The 18,890-nt window shown below is 31.2% G+C and overlaps 1 protein-coding gene across 1 annotated transcript; it reads left to right on the top strand.

Moving 5' to 3' along the window:
* Window positions 1-17,411: 17,411 nt before the first annotated feature.
* LOC123192750 (putative elongation of fatty acids protein DDB_G0272012) lies at window positions 17,412-18,639 on the top strand. The gene has a single exon (XM_044605397.1). The coding sequence runs from the start codon at window positions 17,498-17,500 to the stop codon at window positions 18,299-18,301; it is 804 nt and encodes a 267-aa protein (XP_044461332.1). The 5' UTR covers window positions 17,412-17,497; the 3' UTR covers window positions 18,302-18,639.
* Window positions 18,640-18,890: the final 251 nt, after the last annotated feature.

Genomic DNA, 18,890 nt, shown 5'->3' with positions numbered 1-18,890 from the left:
GAAGAGTTGTTGTATATACTCAAAAATACTGAACAAGAGGTACGAAAGGTAGCTTCGACTAATGTGCTTGTGGTACAGGGAATACTACTAAGGCCAAAGCTAATCCCAAGCCTAAAGTGATGAAACAACCTAATACTACTACTCAACCTACAGGTGGTGCAGGGAAGGGAAAGGTTGTCTGCTTCTATTATGGCAAGGCAAGTCATTGGAAGAGACATTGTAAGACCTTTCTAAAGAACAAGAAGAATAACGTAGTTGAAGTCTCTACTTCAAGTATGTTTGTCATTAAGATAAACTATTCTCTTTATTCATCCTAGGTTATAGAGATAGGATATGATTTTCATATTTGCTCTAATTTATAGGGACTATGGTAGAGTAGATTACTCACCAAAGAAAAAGTTGACCTACGTGTTAGAAATAGAGCATGCGTTACTATATTGGTTGTAAGGATTTATTATCTTAAGTTACCTACTAGGTTAGTTTTTAAATTAAGAAATTGTTATTATGTTCCTTTTGTTTCTAGAAACTTAGTTTTTGTGTTTGTTTTAGACAAAGAGAGATATTTATTTTCGATTACTGGTGATATTATAACTATTAGCTTAAATAATATTCTTTATGAAACAACTGAATTGTATAATGGTTTATATATATTCTAAAACTAGATAATGAAATTCTTAATATACAAAATAATAATTGATTAAAATTGATTGATCTGAATACCATGTATCTATGGCATTGTAAGCTAGACCACATAAGATTGAAACATATATCAAGACTTCTTGAACAATGAATCTTGTAATCATTTGACTTCTAGTCATATGATGAATGTGAATCGTGTCATTAGGTAAGATGACTAAAACACCTTTTACTAGACACTATGAAAGAGTAACTGAGCTGTTAGAAATCATACATAACAATGTGTATAAGCCTATGACAGTGCATAACAAATATGGGAAAGCTTATTTTATTACATTTACTGATGACTTTAGTAGATTTGGTTATGTGTTTTTTATGAAACACAATTCGAATACTTTGATAAGTTCAAAGAATTTAAGAACCAAGTAGAAAAACAACTTGGGAAACAAATTAAAGTCTTTTGAAGTGATTAAATAGGTGAATAACTAAGTGCTGAATTCAAAGAATACCTTAAAAAAAATGGGATAGTATCTCAACTCGCTCCTCTTGGTACACAAAACATAATGGTGTATTTGAATGAATGAATATGACCTTGATAGAAATGGTCAAGTTTATGATAAGTTTTACTGATCTACCTATGATTTTCTAGGGTCATGCCCTAGAAACTGTCGTCTATACATTGAACTATGTCCTATTTAAATCTATGGATAAAACCTCATATGAGTTATGGATTGGGCGAAAACTCAATCTAGATTACTTGAGGATTTGGGATTATGAAGTTTATGTCAAGAAATTGACTTTGAACAAGCTGAGCATTAATTTTGAAAAAGTGTATCTTTGCAAGGAACACAAAGATTATTAAAAGTTACTGTTTCTATTACTTGAAAGAGCAAAATGTTTTGTTTCTCACACTGACATGTTCCTTGAAAAGGAATTTATTTTCAAAAGAACCAATGGAAAGAGAGTAGAACTTGATTAAGTTTCTATACCACAAGATACCATAGATATTAGATAGAATGATATGTCATCACAAATGGTTGATTATAGTAAGGAAGTTCCTCTACCTCAAGTGGAACAACTTTAATGCATATAAGAGCTATATAGGTTTATACAAGTATGTCACAAGCTAGAAAGATTTGGTTTTCTCTTTACTCAACACAGTGACGTGCTAGTTATCTATGATAACGAATCTAAGACTTACAACAAGGCTATTTTGATTCCAAATTTTGACAAATGTTTGGATGTCATAAAAACTAAAATAGACTCTATATACCAAAACCAAGTATGGACTCTGGTGGATGTACCTGAAGGGGTAAAACCTGTATGGTACAAATAGGTTTTCAAATGAAAAACTGACATGAAATGTAACATGCATGCCTATAAAGCATGACTGGTTACCAAACTTAAAAGTATGACATTGACTATGATAAAACCTTTTTACAAGTCGTTATGCTTAAGTTTGTTAGGATTATACTTGTTATAGTTGGTACTATGCTACAAAATCTTCCATATTGATGTCAAGACTGCATTCCTGAATGGTAACCTTATTGAAGACATCTATATGGTATAACTTGATGGGTTTGTTCTTGTTGGATAGACAAATAAAGTATACAAAGTAGAAAAATCCATTTATGGACTTAAACAGACTTTGAAAAGCTAGAATATTATTTTGATGAAGTCGTTTGCGAGTTTAGATTTATAAAAAATAAAGATGAACTATGTGTGTATAAAAAGGTTAGTGGGAGCATGATTACATTTTTGGTATTATATGTCGATGACATCTTGATTATTAGAAATGACATATCAAACTTGTAATCAATAAAAATTTGGTTATCCAAGTGTTTCTCTATGAAAGACTTAGAAGAAGTAATCTATATTCTTTGGATTAAAATTTATCAAGATAGAGAGCGTAAACTATTAGGTCTAAGTCCAAATGTGTACATAGACAAAGTATTAACTAGATTATTTATGGAAGAATCTAACAAATGATTTCTACCCATGTCTTATTGTGTATATCTTTTAAAAGATATGGGTTTAACTATACAATCTAAAAGAGATAAGATGAATAGGATCCTATGTGCCTCAATTATAGGATCAATTATATACGTTATGCTATATACAAGGATTAATGTCTTATACACATTGAGTGTTTGCAATAGATATCAACTTGATCTAGGTGAAAAACACTAGATGGCTATCAAAAACATCCTGAAGTAACTGAGAAGAACTAAAGATGCGTTCTTGGTTGATAGAGGGGAATATGAATTCACTGTTAAGTGCTACAATGACTCTAGTTTCCCAACTGATCGAGATAATTATAAATCTTGATCAAGGTTTGCGTTTTCTTTTAATGATGGTACAATTAGTTGCAAAAGCTTTAAGCAAAGTACAATGACTGATTTTATGATAGAGTTTGAGTATATTACCCTCTAAAAAATGACAAAAAGGTTGTATGGATCAAAAGTTTGTGAATAAACTTAGAGTGGTTTCAAGTATTACTTAGGCAAAGGAATTGCAGTCTCATTAGAGGTCCAAACACATACTTAAAAGCTATCACTTGATCTAAGTGATAGTAAAAAAATTTATTCTTGTTCAATTCATATGTGTTTAATTATGTGATAGTATGAATAACATAGGCTTAGAATAGTAAAACCGTGATGAGGGGATCAAACAATTGATTGTGCAAACCTTATATACATATTAAGTGGCAATTCTAGAAACGTCCATAATCTTGACATTGCAATGAACAAGGGCACATGTAATGATAATTAGACTATCATAGTATTGAGCTACCATCAAAAGTGATAACAGTTCTTATATGTCGATGTTGTTGTAGACAATTTAGTATAACACATAGGTGCACATTGTAAGCATGTTTGCTGAACTAACCTAAATAAAAGATATCCATATGAATAGTTGCTCTAGTATCTACGGAATTAATCCTCTAAACACTATAGGTGCATGTAATCCTTTGACTTAGGATCGCCAAATTGTCTTGTGTAATGATTGATATGGTTTGATGTTAGCTGATATGTTGTCATAATTATGGTAACTATAAAGATAGTAATAAACCATATCGTGAGATACATGGAGGTTATGGTTGATCAATAAAAGATTCATCACTCATAAGCATAAGAGAAGATATCTCACATGAGAATTCTAAATGACATCCATGACTACTTAAATCTATGGCTATAGTGGGAATAGGTTATAGTCTAGTCTATGTTAGTCATTATGTGTATCTATTCATATAGAGGAACCACTGAGATCGACACACTTCTATGTCTCAACCTCAAGAGATATTAGTTAACAAAAGCATTGAAGTGCATGTAACTGTGATATTGCAAAAGCTTAAGAGATGTTCACTGACATTCTGTTGTTCAAGTGGCCATGATGCTTTGATAGAAACCATCTTGGCATGTGTCTAGATTTGACGTAAATCTAAACACTATCGACTCGATAAAGAGCTTATGGGTCATATACATATATGAATTGAATTAAACTCAGAGGTATTGATTATTTGTTGACAATCTTGGTGTTTATAACCAAGAAAGATTACAAATGGACTAGGTTTGCCTATTAAGGTTGATAGGACCTCTATCGACCACACTTTGACCAAATGCATAACATACATCTTAATATGTTAGTTGTGCACTTGGTGGATGGTGTTAACCATGCAAAAGCATGATGCCAGTCAACTCCATGAGTAAAAAGGCATGCCCATAACACACACATGTGGTGCTAATTATGCAAGCTTCTGGCCATGCTAATCAACACACACTTGTGATGCCAACCATGCAAGGGCTTTGGTGGAATATTGGTTATGCATTCTACATGCCAGATGTGCATATGTGTGTTATAAATGTCATGCTTGGTTGCAATTCCAACTATGCTTGGACACCTATACATATAAATTAAAGCATGAGTTTAAGCGATAAATACATAGAACACATACAAACCTTAGTTGTTTTTTTTTTATGCTTTCTCCTTCTATAGTGAGCATATCCATCCAGCCAAAAAGCTGTAGTGGCCTCTTAACCTAAATTTCCTCTCTTCCATGTTCGTTTTTTTTTATTGATACTAAGACATTTCCTTGTAAGGGTTAAAGCCACGTGAAGTTTCAAGGAGCCATCAACAAATGTATTAAATCTAAAATACCATTATGAGTATTTTGCATGTTTTATGAATTTATGTTTAAAATAGGTATCTTGGTTGGGGTTTTCAAGTTTGTTTGATTTTTAAAATTTTAAATATTGTTGTGTTGCTGATACCCTACACAAGGTATGTTTGTGTGTATATTATGCAGTTATTACAAACTTTTCAATACTTTATACATGATTTTGTTGAATTGACTTAAATAAAAACAATCTGTTTAAACCAAATATTTGAGTTTAGGCTGGATCTGATTAACATCACACCATTATGATTCTTATTTGTTAAACATTTTCCATTGTTATATCTTAATTTAAGGTCACTAGAACTTTTTAGTTGACTTCAAGTTGACCTATAATTAGGTATAAGTATTCCTTGTTTTTCAAATGTAATTTCATGATAGGTGAATAAAGAACAATGTTTAATTGTTCTATTAACATATATTCTTCTAAGCAACTAAATAGTTGTGGTCAAATAATTGTGAGAATCCTAATGAATCCTTGTTAATATCATCATGGACTTACCTTTAGTGAGATCCTAGTATACCCAGATTCAATCTCTATTTGGCATCTTGATTAGATATTATCTTCTTCAATGGCTACCCAAAAAAATGTTAGAACTTAATTAATTTTATTTTTTCATTATGTAATGCAGATGCACTGAAGAAATATTAGTCGAGGTTCTTCTCATGTCTCAACTGCAATTGGAAAAGAACTTTCCCATTTGTCAAGGTCATCAAAGGGGAAGGGAATAAAAATTCAAGAACCTCAATTGTGTGATTCAATAGACAATACAAGAGTAAAGACTACATTTATAGAAGATTATGAAAGGTTTAATGATATTGAAAATGAAGATATTGGTTAGCAAGAAGATCTAATGTTTGAAGGGAAATCTAGCTCACCTATTCAACCAATTATCCCACTCAACAAGAAAATAAAGACATTTGTTGTTTGGAAGTGTTTTCCAAAGACATGATTGTAACAATAGGGGATACATGATTTGCTATATGTAAGTTTTGTAATAAAAAGTTGAAACTACAGAGGACACATTCAACAACACATATTTCTTACTATATGAGAGAATGTGTCATAAGAAAAAAGGAAATGAGGAAACAAAGTGTTGAGAAGAGACAAACATTGTTAGGGTTTCAGCTAATAGAGGGAAATTGCTTAGGCACCTGGTAGTGCTATTGTCTACAACCAAATTAAAATCCTAAATTCCTATAATAAAAATGTAGTAAAAGAAAGTAGAGATCGTTCTCTCGAAGAGTTCCAATTAGTAAGTTATTACTTATCTCACAAAACAATGAAACTGGGGGTTTATGAATTGAATACGAATTGTAATTAAAAGCAGTAAATAAAATTTGGCAAAATAATCTAAAATAAATAATCAATTAAACAAACCTTGGTCTATGGTCACATCCACCATTGAAACTATGATTGATCATCGACACCCAAGAGTATCAAATTAATTATTCAAATATTCATTGTGGTTTTAACTATCTATCTTTCCTTATGATTAGTTAACCAAAAACATGCATTCCAATTAACCTTTGTTGATCAACAATTTGGATATGATCTCGAATTTAATCAAACAATAGCATTAAGATTTAGAAAGACCAACGAAACAAGACAATACAAGCGTATGACATTGCATTTAACCTAGTTGAATATTTTCTTTAGGAATTATAGTTTCTTATGCAACAAATAATAAATCCTAATTGCCACTTCGATTAGATGGATTGAACAATTACGAATTCAACATCTAAACTAGCAGTAGATTATATTAATCAATAAACTAATTTGTGCCTTAGCAATCAACCAATACAAGCATAATAAATAATTCAAAAAAAATCAATACTTGAATAATTAAGAAGATGCATTAAAGATCAAAAGTCTCATAATTTTTGTAGTTCAATGGGTTCAGATCCCTTCAATCAATAGAAAAAAACTTAGCCACTATATGTCATGCTTAGATCCCTAACCTCCAGCTACGATAATGATAATCCAGCCAAATCCCACCAAAATAAAAAAATAAAAAAATATATTCCCTAAAAAGAAATAGATATATATCCTCCCACAAATTTCGTCTCTTCCTTGTATATATTCCTTATCTATCAAAATAATATTTCCCTTTTTCCAGCTAACAATCACCCCTTTTTAAGGAAACAAATTTTGACTTTTCTAGAATATCTCAGATGACTTGAAATTCAAATTTAAATTTTGAAATCTGTTCTTGTTATTTCACGTGCCCATGCCTAGTCAACGTCACAGATTTTGTTGACTAGTAAATCTGCTTCACTTCAAGTCTTTTTGGCCCAAACTTAGCTCCAAATGTGTTCCAAGCTTCCTAAGCGTAGAAAATAAAATAATTCTGTTAGATTGAATTAAATTTTTATGCAACATAAAGGAATTCGAAATCAACATAACAATAATTAACAACGTTATCAACACCCAGACTCCACTGATCCTGAGATCAAACGCAAAATATAATCATAAAATAATACAACTTAAATATTTAAGTAACTTGTTTGGTTATTACTATCAATGTTATATTAATTTGTGTTAAAATATTTAACTAGTTATTATGATTCAATATGTAGATCTGTTAGAAATTGGTTCATTTGATTTTGATTGACAAATTATTGTTCTCTTTTGTTGAGCATATTGGATTCAACTATTTTTGTAGTATTCTACAATCGCTATACAAGAAAATTGGCAGAAAACAAGGAAAATATGACTGTGATCGAGTTGTACAAGTTGAAGCCAAAAAATTGAAGAAATTTTTTAAAGAGTTAAGAAGGGTAAGTATGACAATAGATTTATGAAAGTCAAATGCACAGAACATCAAATATATGGTAATCACTACGTATTGGGTGGATCAAGAATAGACATTAAATAAATGCATTATTAGTTTTGTCCATGTGCCTCCCCTAAGAAATGGGCAAACTGTTGAACAGGCTTTGTACAATTGCTACGAAGATTAGGGTATTCAACGTAAGGTAAAGTGCTTAAAATCTTAATTGATAACATATGTTATTTTGCTTAGTAATATATCTTAATTAATAAATATGTTAATTCTTTATTAACAGGTGTTCAATATCATAGTGAACAATGCATCTATGAATGATAAGTGCTTAAAATCATTGAAGAAAGATTTTAACATGTACAGATCAATAGTTTCTGGGGGGAATGTTATTCCACATTAGGTGCATGGCTCACATCGTAAATCTACTTGTTCAAGATGATATTATTGAGATTTAGGATGTTATTAATAAAACAAGGGATATTGTAAAATATGTGCATGTTAGTGAGGTTAGGAAGCGAGACTTTGCAAGCACTGTTAAAATTTATGGGATTAAAGAAAGGAAATTGGTTTTGGATTGCCTAACCAAGTGGAACAACACATTTAATATGCTTGATATGGTGTTGATTTTTTGGGAAGTCTGGCCATGATACAAAGCTAAAGATGGAAACTAGCAATATTTTCCAAATGAGGATGAATAGAACAAGTTGGCTATAGTTTGTGATTTTTTTGTAATACCTATATGTAAGCTTAAGAGCATCTCAGTTTTTTTCCTAGTTTTAAATTTAGTGATTTTTTAAAATTCCAATAGTACACACCCATGTATGAAGATATACACAGTCGTTTATGGTCAATAAAAAGTCAAATTTTTAGACTAGTTTGTGATTGCAATGAAATAAAAAGTTAACTTCATTGTACAACTAGGCACACGACCATGTATGGTCCATACACGCCCATATATCACATTCTAGAGATAAAATAAAAACACAATCAACCCTAATTCTCTCACATTCTTTCGTTTTCCAACCACTCAAAAAGTGAGAGAGTGTGAGAAAAGAGTATGTGGTCACTTGAGAAGTTGTCATTGATCACCAGAATCACCATAGCCGTGTAGGAGAGACGTTTTTGCCAGAATTCAAGTAAGTGGAGAAAAATCCCCAATTTGATTATGGAATCTCAAAGTTTGGTTGTTATGCATATGATCCAAAGTTAATTAAGCATGAATGTAATGAGTTATATGGCGTATGTGATTATGTAAAAAGACTAGGAGGAACCATACGAATGCTTAGTCCCTTAAGTGTATGAATATTTTGTATGTTGGCTTGATAAATCAATAAGGTCATGGATGTTATATTTATATTGATTTTATAACACAAAGTTCAATAAATAAATTGCCTATAAGACTTAGAGACTTTTTGCATTGGTCTGAATATGTGTTTGAATGGCTTATGATGTAATTGGAATAACGTAGAAACCCTAAGGTGCAATTTTCAAATCATGACACACAGTCATGTATGCCCCATACACACCAGTGTCATTTCAAAAATTTTGAACGTTTGAAAATCTTATACTCGTTTTGAGGGGAGAAATGCATGGTCATGTGGTATGAGCCACATGTCCATGTATGACTTTCCAAAAGAGGATGACATATGTCAAAGGACACATGGATCCAAGTACATGAGAGTATGTCCAGGTTAACTCCCCGTGTGTATCTACTCTAAGCATCACACGCTTGTGTATATGGTTTAGAAGGCACATGAGTATGGTTGAGAAGCACCTAATCATGTACCTCTAGACAAAGTCAAAAGATGTGTTTGCCCCTAGGTTATGTGTATAAAGGGGTGAGAGTTATGTAAAAAGGATAATATCCTAATAGAGGATGAGAAACTCAAGAAAGACATAAATGAGGTGTTAAACTGTGTGAATAATAACACAAGCTCAAATCGAGTTGAAAAGTTAGCGACCTTAAGGCTTGTGTCATATAACTAGATAGTCATCAGCTATGTTCATAATGACATTATTTGTGAGAGCAATAAGGCTAGATACTCATGAGATACATCATGCACTCGACACCAAGGTACATAGTTGCCAAGTTTAGTTCAAATGTGCATGGTAAGGATATGACTTTTAGATATTTCTCGTGTGATCAACTAGATGCACCACATATGTACTTGAGGTAGGAGTCATCTTCAGATGGTTAATCAGTAGTTTCGATCAGCTTATGTGGTAAAGGAAGGAGCTACTATCAAAGATTTCCTCGTATAATCAAGGTATCCTAGTTAGACAGCCCAATAGGTTGTTTGGCATGTGTGCAAGGTATCATAGCAGCTTTCACTAAAGTATCAGATATATTGATTCTAGATTGGGTCACTGTAGTTTTCATAGATAACCCATGTTAGGGTACTCAGGTGTTGTGGTATGACAACATTTAGCTTACAAATGGAATGCAGGTTTCACTGCTAGATAGTTTAATCTCTACTTGCTAAGCTTTACTCACGTGTTTCCTTTGTATGTTTTATAGCTAAAGGTGAGTAACGGGGTAAGTAAGGATCCAGTGGTCTAGTACGTAACTGCACAAGGAGATGGGCTTTTATTATTTAGTTTATCAGAGTCATATTTTTCATTACTTCTATTACTGATTTATTATCATTATTATTACTGCTAGTATTTCTAGAGATTTAGGGTTGTATAAACATTGATTAATAAAGTGTTTTTATTGTATCACGTTTTTGCATGCTTATAGTTTTGATATAGTCTAGTTGCACGTGTCTTTTTTAGTATATTCCCATTAGGGATATGTATCTGGAGAGGAGCGTTATATTTTTGAAGATATTTAATAATGTAAGCAAGATTGTATTTGGAACTAACTACCCAATAGCCAACTTGTACTTCATGGAAGTTTTTAAGATTAAAAAATTGTTAAAATATAGAGAATTTGATCCAGTTATAGCCTCAATGGTTAGATTGATGATGTCAAAGTTTGAAAGGTATTAGAGAGAGGTTAATCTGCTTATGATGGTTGCAATTATTCTAGATCCGCGATAATAATGTTACTTATTGGTATGATATTTATTAATGCTGATATAGTACATATGGTGACAAACGGATTTCTCATTATTGTAAGTATAAATTTGAGCTTATAAAGTTTGTTTATCCTATTTTATATGAGGAATATGATGTGGAGCTTGAGTTGGTCAACCTCCGCCACACACTTGATAAGTTATATCATCAGTATGTAAAGATTGGCCAACAGAGTACCCATCTTTCGTCCCCACATCACAAATGAGATTATCTATCTCAAGTAAATAATTTCATTATACACTGATATTAATTGTTTATAGTCATGTAATTTTAATAATAAACATTGTAGGAATATATTATAGCTCTATATCTTCACATGGAATGACAGATGATTCTGATATTGTGTTGTAATGACATACATATCATAAAAAAGTCAAAGTGAAGCCTCGAGAAAGTCGAGTTTGAAATTTACCTAGAATCTGATGTATTTGAGTTTGAGACATTAGAGGGTGTAGAGTCGATGATGAGTGTGTGTTTTCATATATGTATTTACATTATACTTGATCTTTTGAGAGTATTTTGTGCCCTAATAAGTTAGTTTAAGTTTATTTTTATGGTTAAGGCAAAGTTGAATAGGTTAGAATGAATTGAGCTTTTAATTCCAGTATTTTAGTTATTTCAACCTTCTGTGCTTCTTACAGGTGTTTAGCCAACTTAGAGTTCCGCTATGTTTTTGTAGAGGACATTCTAAGCTTTCCTGAATGGTATTATGGGCTGAAATCTAAGTTCATCTGGGTTTTCAAACATTATTTCAAAGGTAAATCTAAAAATCCTAATCAGAGTAGGAATTTTGTTCGCACACTGAATCATTAAAAAGTCATATCCGAGGCTTTGGATGTCCAATTGAGGTGATTCAAAAGCCCAAATTCATCTACATATCCTAAGCTACAATTCTTATGAAGGGATAAACCCAAAAATGATCGTTTTCCTATCCAAAACAGGACCGGATTTTATTGCTAGAATCTAAGAGCCCTAATCTTTAAATGAATTGGATTAGTTTATGCATAGCTTACATAAAGCTTTGTCCAACTTTAAGAGGGAGTTGAATCTAGGTCTATAAGGTTGTAAATACATGTGCCTTAGCGGGAAATTTACTTTCCCTAAATTATTAGGAGTTAAGTATAAATATAACTCTTAGGCTACTAGGTTTGGGAGGAAAATGAGGCATATAATTCTTATTTTCATGATCATCATCCCATAATGTTTGACTAAGTTCATTAGTTCAATTTAGGGGAAATTCATTCCAATTGTCAAAACTATGAGACTCTATTCATAATCTTATTTATTTTTCTATTTAGATATTTATGTTTCTTTATTTTACATGTTAATGATTGCATCATTTATTTAATTAAGAGGCCTATTAATTGATTAAATTAAGCGGTCTATAGCTAAACTAAATCTATAATCCGTAATTGTTATGATGTTCAGTTGGAATAACAATTAAGCAAGAACAATTATGATCCAAGTTTTTGGTGTTTGATTAAAAGAGACATAGAATGAATTAAATAATTGACACTTGTTCGATTTTTATTCATTTTTAACTCATTCCTAGTTTGTAATGCTATCAGTAAATTCATGAGGATTGTTTAATAACAACTAGTTTATTGATAAGGATTAATTTATGTGCTTGGATCAAATTAACGAAATTGTGGAAGATACAAATTGTTTGGCTTTTGGTAATTTAGGGTTAAATATTTGAATAGAGAATAAAATTTATATATTAGAGGTCAGTGATTAGTTTGCAACCATGGCAATTTATCTTGAATCGAGATTGTCTTTGATTGAATTTTTGTTACTTAATTTAATTTTTAGAATTTTTTTTCTTATCTATCAACTTGCAAAAGTAAACCCCCATTTCTTTTTCATTAGTTATTTGTGAATTTGATTAATTAGTCTCTGTGGATCGATCTTTACTTGCCATTGCTACTAATAGTAAGTAGAGAAATCTAATTTTTGGTTGTGCTCAACACATATTAGTCAATGAAATTTAATGTACTTAATTGGTGATCTGTTAATCAAACTAAGTATAAAGTTTTGTCACACATGACAACTGAGATTCTTGTAGTTTTGGTCTCCACAGTAGCTTTAGAAAGTACTTTTAGTGCGAATGGTAGAGTGATTGACCCATATAAGGCATATCTAGCACCAAAAACTGTAAGCATGCTTATATGGAAGTGATTGGATTCAAGTCAAGCATCGGGTAAAAAAACCAATGCAAGTATAATTTCATAAGTTCATATACTTAATGATTTTATGATATCAAAAACTGAGTTAATAAACCATATCTTTTACTTTATTGAAGATTAACACTAATATTAAGATTGACATAATAGACACTTAAACAGTCACATATTGGAGGATAATGCAATCTTCTCATTTAGCTAAAAATGGATTATGTTCAAATATGTCTCAAGACCTAGACAATGTAATTGTTTTTACATGTTATTCATTACCTTGTTGATGCTAAATGTAACTGTTTTGACATACCATTTTCTATCTTGTTGATGCTATATTGGGGATAATGAAAATGCTAATGTTATTGCTTTTATTCTTGAATTTATTTTGCAAGTGTGATGAATAGAATATATTGGCTATAGTTTGTGAAACCGCTTGTTGAGGTTTGACTAAAACCATGACATATTATAATAATGTAGGGTTGATTGAGCTTTGACAAGAGGCATGAAAGTTATGGAACCATGACAAAAAAATAGGGTTGATTTACGTTTAAAAGAAGGCAGCTCATTTCGGCCATTTGTTCATGTTTACGTAATCAGTAAACATGTTAAAATTATGCAATTAATAAATAATGTAAACTACTGCTATTTTGTATTCGTGTCTTTGGAAATAAATATTGAGGAGAAATCTAAACTTTATGATGAATGTTGATAATAGGATTCAATATATATTTTTGATGAATAATATTTTGTACATATGTATGAATTTGGGATTCTTATTTGCAGAGCAGTATATATTTTTCATAAAAATATTTTGTACTGTAATTATGAATAATCCAAAATTTGATATAAGCCTAAAATGGAAGCCTAAAGTCAAGCTTGAAATGTGAGCCCAAAGCTAATTAAAGCAAACCCAAGCCAAAACACACGAACCCAAACTAAGTGTGAACTAATAACAAACATTAAATTTATGAAGCAAGAAAAACACAAACACATATTCAGCAAGCTTGGCAAGCCCAAGCCTAAGGCTTGGCTCACCGAAAATGAGTCAAGCCCTATTCCAGCTTGACTTGTATCTAGCCCTAGATAGAACCTCCAAATGAATGGTATATCCTAATCTTATGCAATTATATGTATATTCCATATCCCTGATCATAGGTATTCAAGAATATCAAAATTATTTTTTTTATACCCTAAATTTTGCTGGCAAAATTTTATTTTCGAGCATATGAAGATCCTTTACAGTTTATTGAGAACCACATAGAAAATTAAGCATTCTACGGTTATTTGCTTTAATTTTTTTAATGAATTTGAACTTAAATAATTGCACTTTTGTGACTTTTTTTATTAGATTGTATAATTGGATCTATTGCCAAGAAAAGCACTGTATTCTATTGTTGTTTAGTAACGAAATTAGAACCTGTAGTTCAAGAGTTTGATGAATGACCGAGAGAGTTACAAGAGTTGGTTTGATTTTGTGAGGGTTTTTGAAGCTTCTGAATTGACGTGGAAAATGTTGATTTTCTTTATTTTCATTATGTTATAAACTCAATCGTTTTCTCCATCCCTTAGAACGAGGTATATTGAGGAATAAATGTGGTCCGAGTCTCATTTTGTAACTAGTTGTCAATTTGGATGTGAGATGGAGCAATCTAGGCACTTTGCAAAGAGTTTCAAACTATCCCAGTTATATCCTTTTATTTACTCTCTATCGCTAAAAAAATCTTACACCATGTATGTATTTCAAATGCACCAAGCATTAAATGCTTATTAATTCATAACATGTGCCAGAGCTCTTATAAACAAATATCCTAATGCCTATTATTTTAGTGAAAAGTTTATGTAATGGATTTATAAAAAGTTGTTTGCTGTCAAATTCCAACAAGAAGCATGGCTCATCTGTGAGAAGTCTCACTTGAAATTGACATTTGGCTGTTAATATTAGCTTATTACTTTCTATTGTTTATTAAATGAAAGTAGCAGGTTTCTGAAATTCTTATTTTGAAATTTCCTATTAGTGTGTTATGATTGTAGTAAGGCCGTACAAAATCACAACCCAGCAACAGCTAAGGCATCATATCAACCGCAGCCACTGAACATTTTCATCATAATGCATGCAAGAGAATTAGGTTAAAGGCAAGCCACGAGTTGGAACAAGTTGCAGAAAGTGATGGTGTCGTATGAAACCTGGAAGAAAATTATTTCTCATCTGTTTTGTTGTGCTTCATATCCCTCGTTCTTTTTTCAATATTAGGAGTTAGAATTTAATAGGGAAGTCACTGTTTTTAAAAGTCCCTGTCAGCTTAGATGGATTAATTGTATTAGTTTCAATTGGTTCAAATTTTTTTCTCACTGTTAAAGAGTTTCAATGATAAAAAAGAATGCTATTGTTACTTGTTATCATAATTTTTTCTATTAAAAATATTAAAAACGTAATAAAATATTTTATCAAAAATATAAATAACAAAAGATATAAATCCTAATATTAAAAAAGATAATAACAACACATATTTATGTCATTAAAACAATGTTCTTGGTCATTGAAAATAAAATAATGATAAATATCTTCGTTGTTATAGTAGTATTTATCGAATACTAAATATTATTTCAATGATAAATATTCTCATTGTTATAATAATATTTATCGATCATTAAACGTAATATTAATAACAAATATATTCATCGTTATAACAATATTTATAAATCATTAAACGTAAATCAATGATGAATATTTATATCACTATAACAATATTTATAGATCATTTAATATAATATCAATGATAAATATTCCAATCGATAGCTATATTTACTGTATTGACAGAATCAAATAGATGCAATGTCTTGCTTACATACACCATCCGGTGAATTTGTTGAAATGCTTGCTGTTTGATAATAGTTTCCGTTAAAAGTCAAATTTTATGTGAACATATGTTTAACATAATGCTTACAGTGAATTCGTGAGGCTTTCAAAGTTGTATTGGCAACATGGAAACGTAAAAAATATTAATGAACAGAAATTTCGAGACTTGAATGGCTAAGTTTAAAGCTTGAATGCAGTTTTTTTTTTTTTGGTTTGGGCATAAAAACGTCAAGTTTAATTTAATAGACTCGACTGATAAATCTAGTAAGAATTAGCTTGAATTTAGTTTTTGTGAAGTGATATTATGATTTACTTGCTTAATTAATTAAATTTAAAGAAAATTATAGGCACTTATATATCATTTCTCCTAATAGAATAAAAAATTTTAATAAATTTTGTTGTCTCCAAACATAATTTGTGTTCATTTATTAATAATCAACCACCCTTTCATATCTATAATTAACCTATATCCATAAATCTAGGACTCAAAAATTCCTTTATGCTGATGACCACTTATTTGGTGAGGAATATTTTAAATAAGATCTAATATATACTAATATAACCCAACCTTGAAAATAAATAATAAAGTTGCTAATTAACAATATGTATTAGTTTATATACTAATGATTTAGATAATTTTAAATTATAAATAAAATAATACTTAATTTTATGATAATATATTATTGTTAGTATATGAATTAATATTGATTATTAATACACATAATTTTATTTTAAAATAAATATTAGCTCAAAAAAATTATTCTACATTCCATAAAATAACAAGTCCTACTTTCATTTTCACAAGGAGAATTTAATTCACACATGAACTCAACATGCAGCTTGTTTCTATTTATAGAATTTCGAAAATTGAGTCTCTTTAAACGTACTAGATATAAATTCCCAAATTAATTAATTAAAATGACCCCCCTTGTCACTTGGTTTAAATTTAATTAGGTTCTTTAGTAGAATCTTATTTATTGCATCCAAATAAAAAAACTATTTCCTGTCCAACTGTCTCCTAAAATTCGTCACCAGCAATAAATTCAGTCACCTACCTCTCGCCTGTAAGTATTTTGGAAACTTCAATGAAAGGAGAAGGACGTAGGGGTAGACGATAGAGGAAAATTAAAAAGCCGTTTCGTCTCATTAAAAGTGAGAGCTAAATGAAAGATACACAAGGAGAGAGATAAAATTACAAGCTTCATAGAATTTTGGCTTCTAGAAAAAAACTTCTTTTCACCATACCCTAAAACCACACCACACCACACCACGCCACTCAGCTGTCTATCCTTACATATTATTCATGCAAAACCCTAAAACCGCGATACATTCTGGTGTCCTTCCCGCAATACGACACTTTTTTAACCCTAAAACGGGGAGTATCTTTCAATGTATAGAGACTGCAACACAATTGGTTAAAACAGCGATACAGTTTTTGTGTCGAGAAAAATCATATTTCCTGCCGCGAGCTAAGATTGTGAAGAACCAAATAGCTAGTATTAATTTGAGTGAATTAAATAGAAAAATTAACCAAAAAATTAATTAGAAATTCTCTCTTTTTCTTATAATGTCGCTAGCATTAATAATGTTTGTTTACTAATAGATATGGTTGGGGGAATATTAGTTGCGATAGTTAAAGAAATAAATTGAAAAACACAAACATAAATCCATGATGATGATGTACACCTATATTAACCATCAAAACTCTCTTTCTAATCCTAAAAAACACTGCCCTTTCTCTCAACGTTTCCTCACTTCACTTCTCTCCAATTTTCTCAGAAACTCTCCAATGAACCAAACCACATTAACCCCAATGTTCTCAGTCCTCTTAGATTGGTTTGTCAACGACCCAAAAATCCTTCATTTTTCATGGATTGAAGGCCAAACTCCAGCGTCATCCCCACAATTTATCTCCCTCACTGTTGTCTCTTATCTCTCTGTCACCTATTTCCTCTCCCAAAACCACCCCATCTCCATTGCACCACCCATCCTCCGACGAATCACCATCGTCCATAATCTCATTCTCATTATCCTCTCCCTCATTATGGCGGTCGGTTGCCTCCTATCCATGTTCTTCCATGCCCCGAATTTGCACTATGTGTTATGTTACCCGGAAAACGTGGAGCCAAAAGGTCCTCTCTTCTTCTGGGCGTACGTCTTCTACCTCTCGAAGATTTACGAATACGTTGATACGTTTCTGATCGTCGTGAGTAAATCGATGAAACGCCTCTCATTTCTCCATGTTTACCATCATGCCACGGTGGTGATAATGTGTTACATTGGGATGCATACGTCGCAATCTTCCTTTTCTGTGGTGGTCGTTACGAATTGTGCGGTGCATGTGTTCATGTACTACTATTACTTATTATGCGCAATCGGAAAACGTCCCAATTGGAAAAGATTAGTGACTGATATTCAGATTTCGCAGTTTGTGTTGAGCTTTATAGACATGCTCATCGTTCTCTTTTTCCATTTCACCGGATCAACCTGCTCAGGCATGTGGGGATTTTGCTTCAGTATGGCTTTCATCATTACACTTTTGGTATTATTCATTGATTTTCACTCCAAAAATTATGACGCCAAAAAAAAATAAATAAGAGATGATCGATCGATGAAGGTATTTTGACCAGGGTTTTAAATAATTTCTGCTGTGTTCTTCGTTAATGATAATTAATATTGTTATGCGAAGTAGAAAATGAAGCAGTCCAAGTGGCTGGCACATGAAACTGTTCACGGTTTAAATAGATTTTAGGCCAAATATTAAATATTTGTACGACGTCTCTGAAGATGGAATTGAATAGTGGGTCGAGGCAGAAATTCTTTATTGTTGTTTGGTATAAATATTTGTGATAATTTGCTGTTTGAAAAAAGGTTGTGTATGAGAGAGCTTACTATCATATTGTAATAATAATATTTGAAATTCTTATTTCCCTTTTCCACGTTTTTTATTTGGTAATTTACTATCTTTGATCATTTTATTGTAATTAAAGATTCATAGTTTGATTATAACTTTGAAACTGGATCCTAGGACAATAGATTGTCCCTTAATTTATTATCCTTTTACAGCCATAGATCAAGCATAGATATAAACATGCAATGTTAGCAATATTTTCCTTTCTTATTTTCTCTTTCTAATACACGTCAAAAGTAGAATATGAGAGAAAGAAAGAAATTATTTCCAA

Source organism: Mangifera indica, chromosome 12 (genome assembly GCF_011075055.1).
Source record: "Mangifera indica cultivar Alphonso chromosome 12, CATAS_Mindica_2.1, whole genome shotgun sequence".
NCBI classification, from domain to species: Eukaryota; Viridiplantae; Streptophyta; class Magnoliopsida; order Sapindales; family Anacardiaceae; genus Mangifera; species Mangifera indica.
This window is presented reverse-complemented; position numbering and strand designations above follow the sequence as displayed.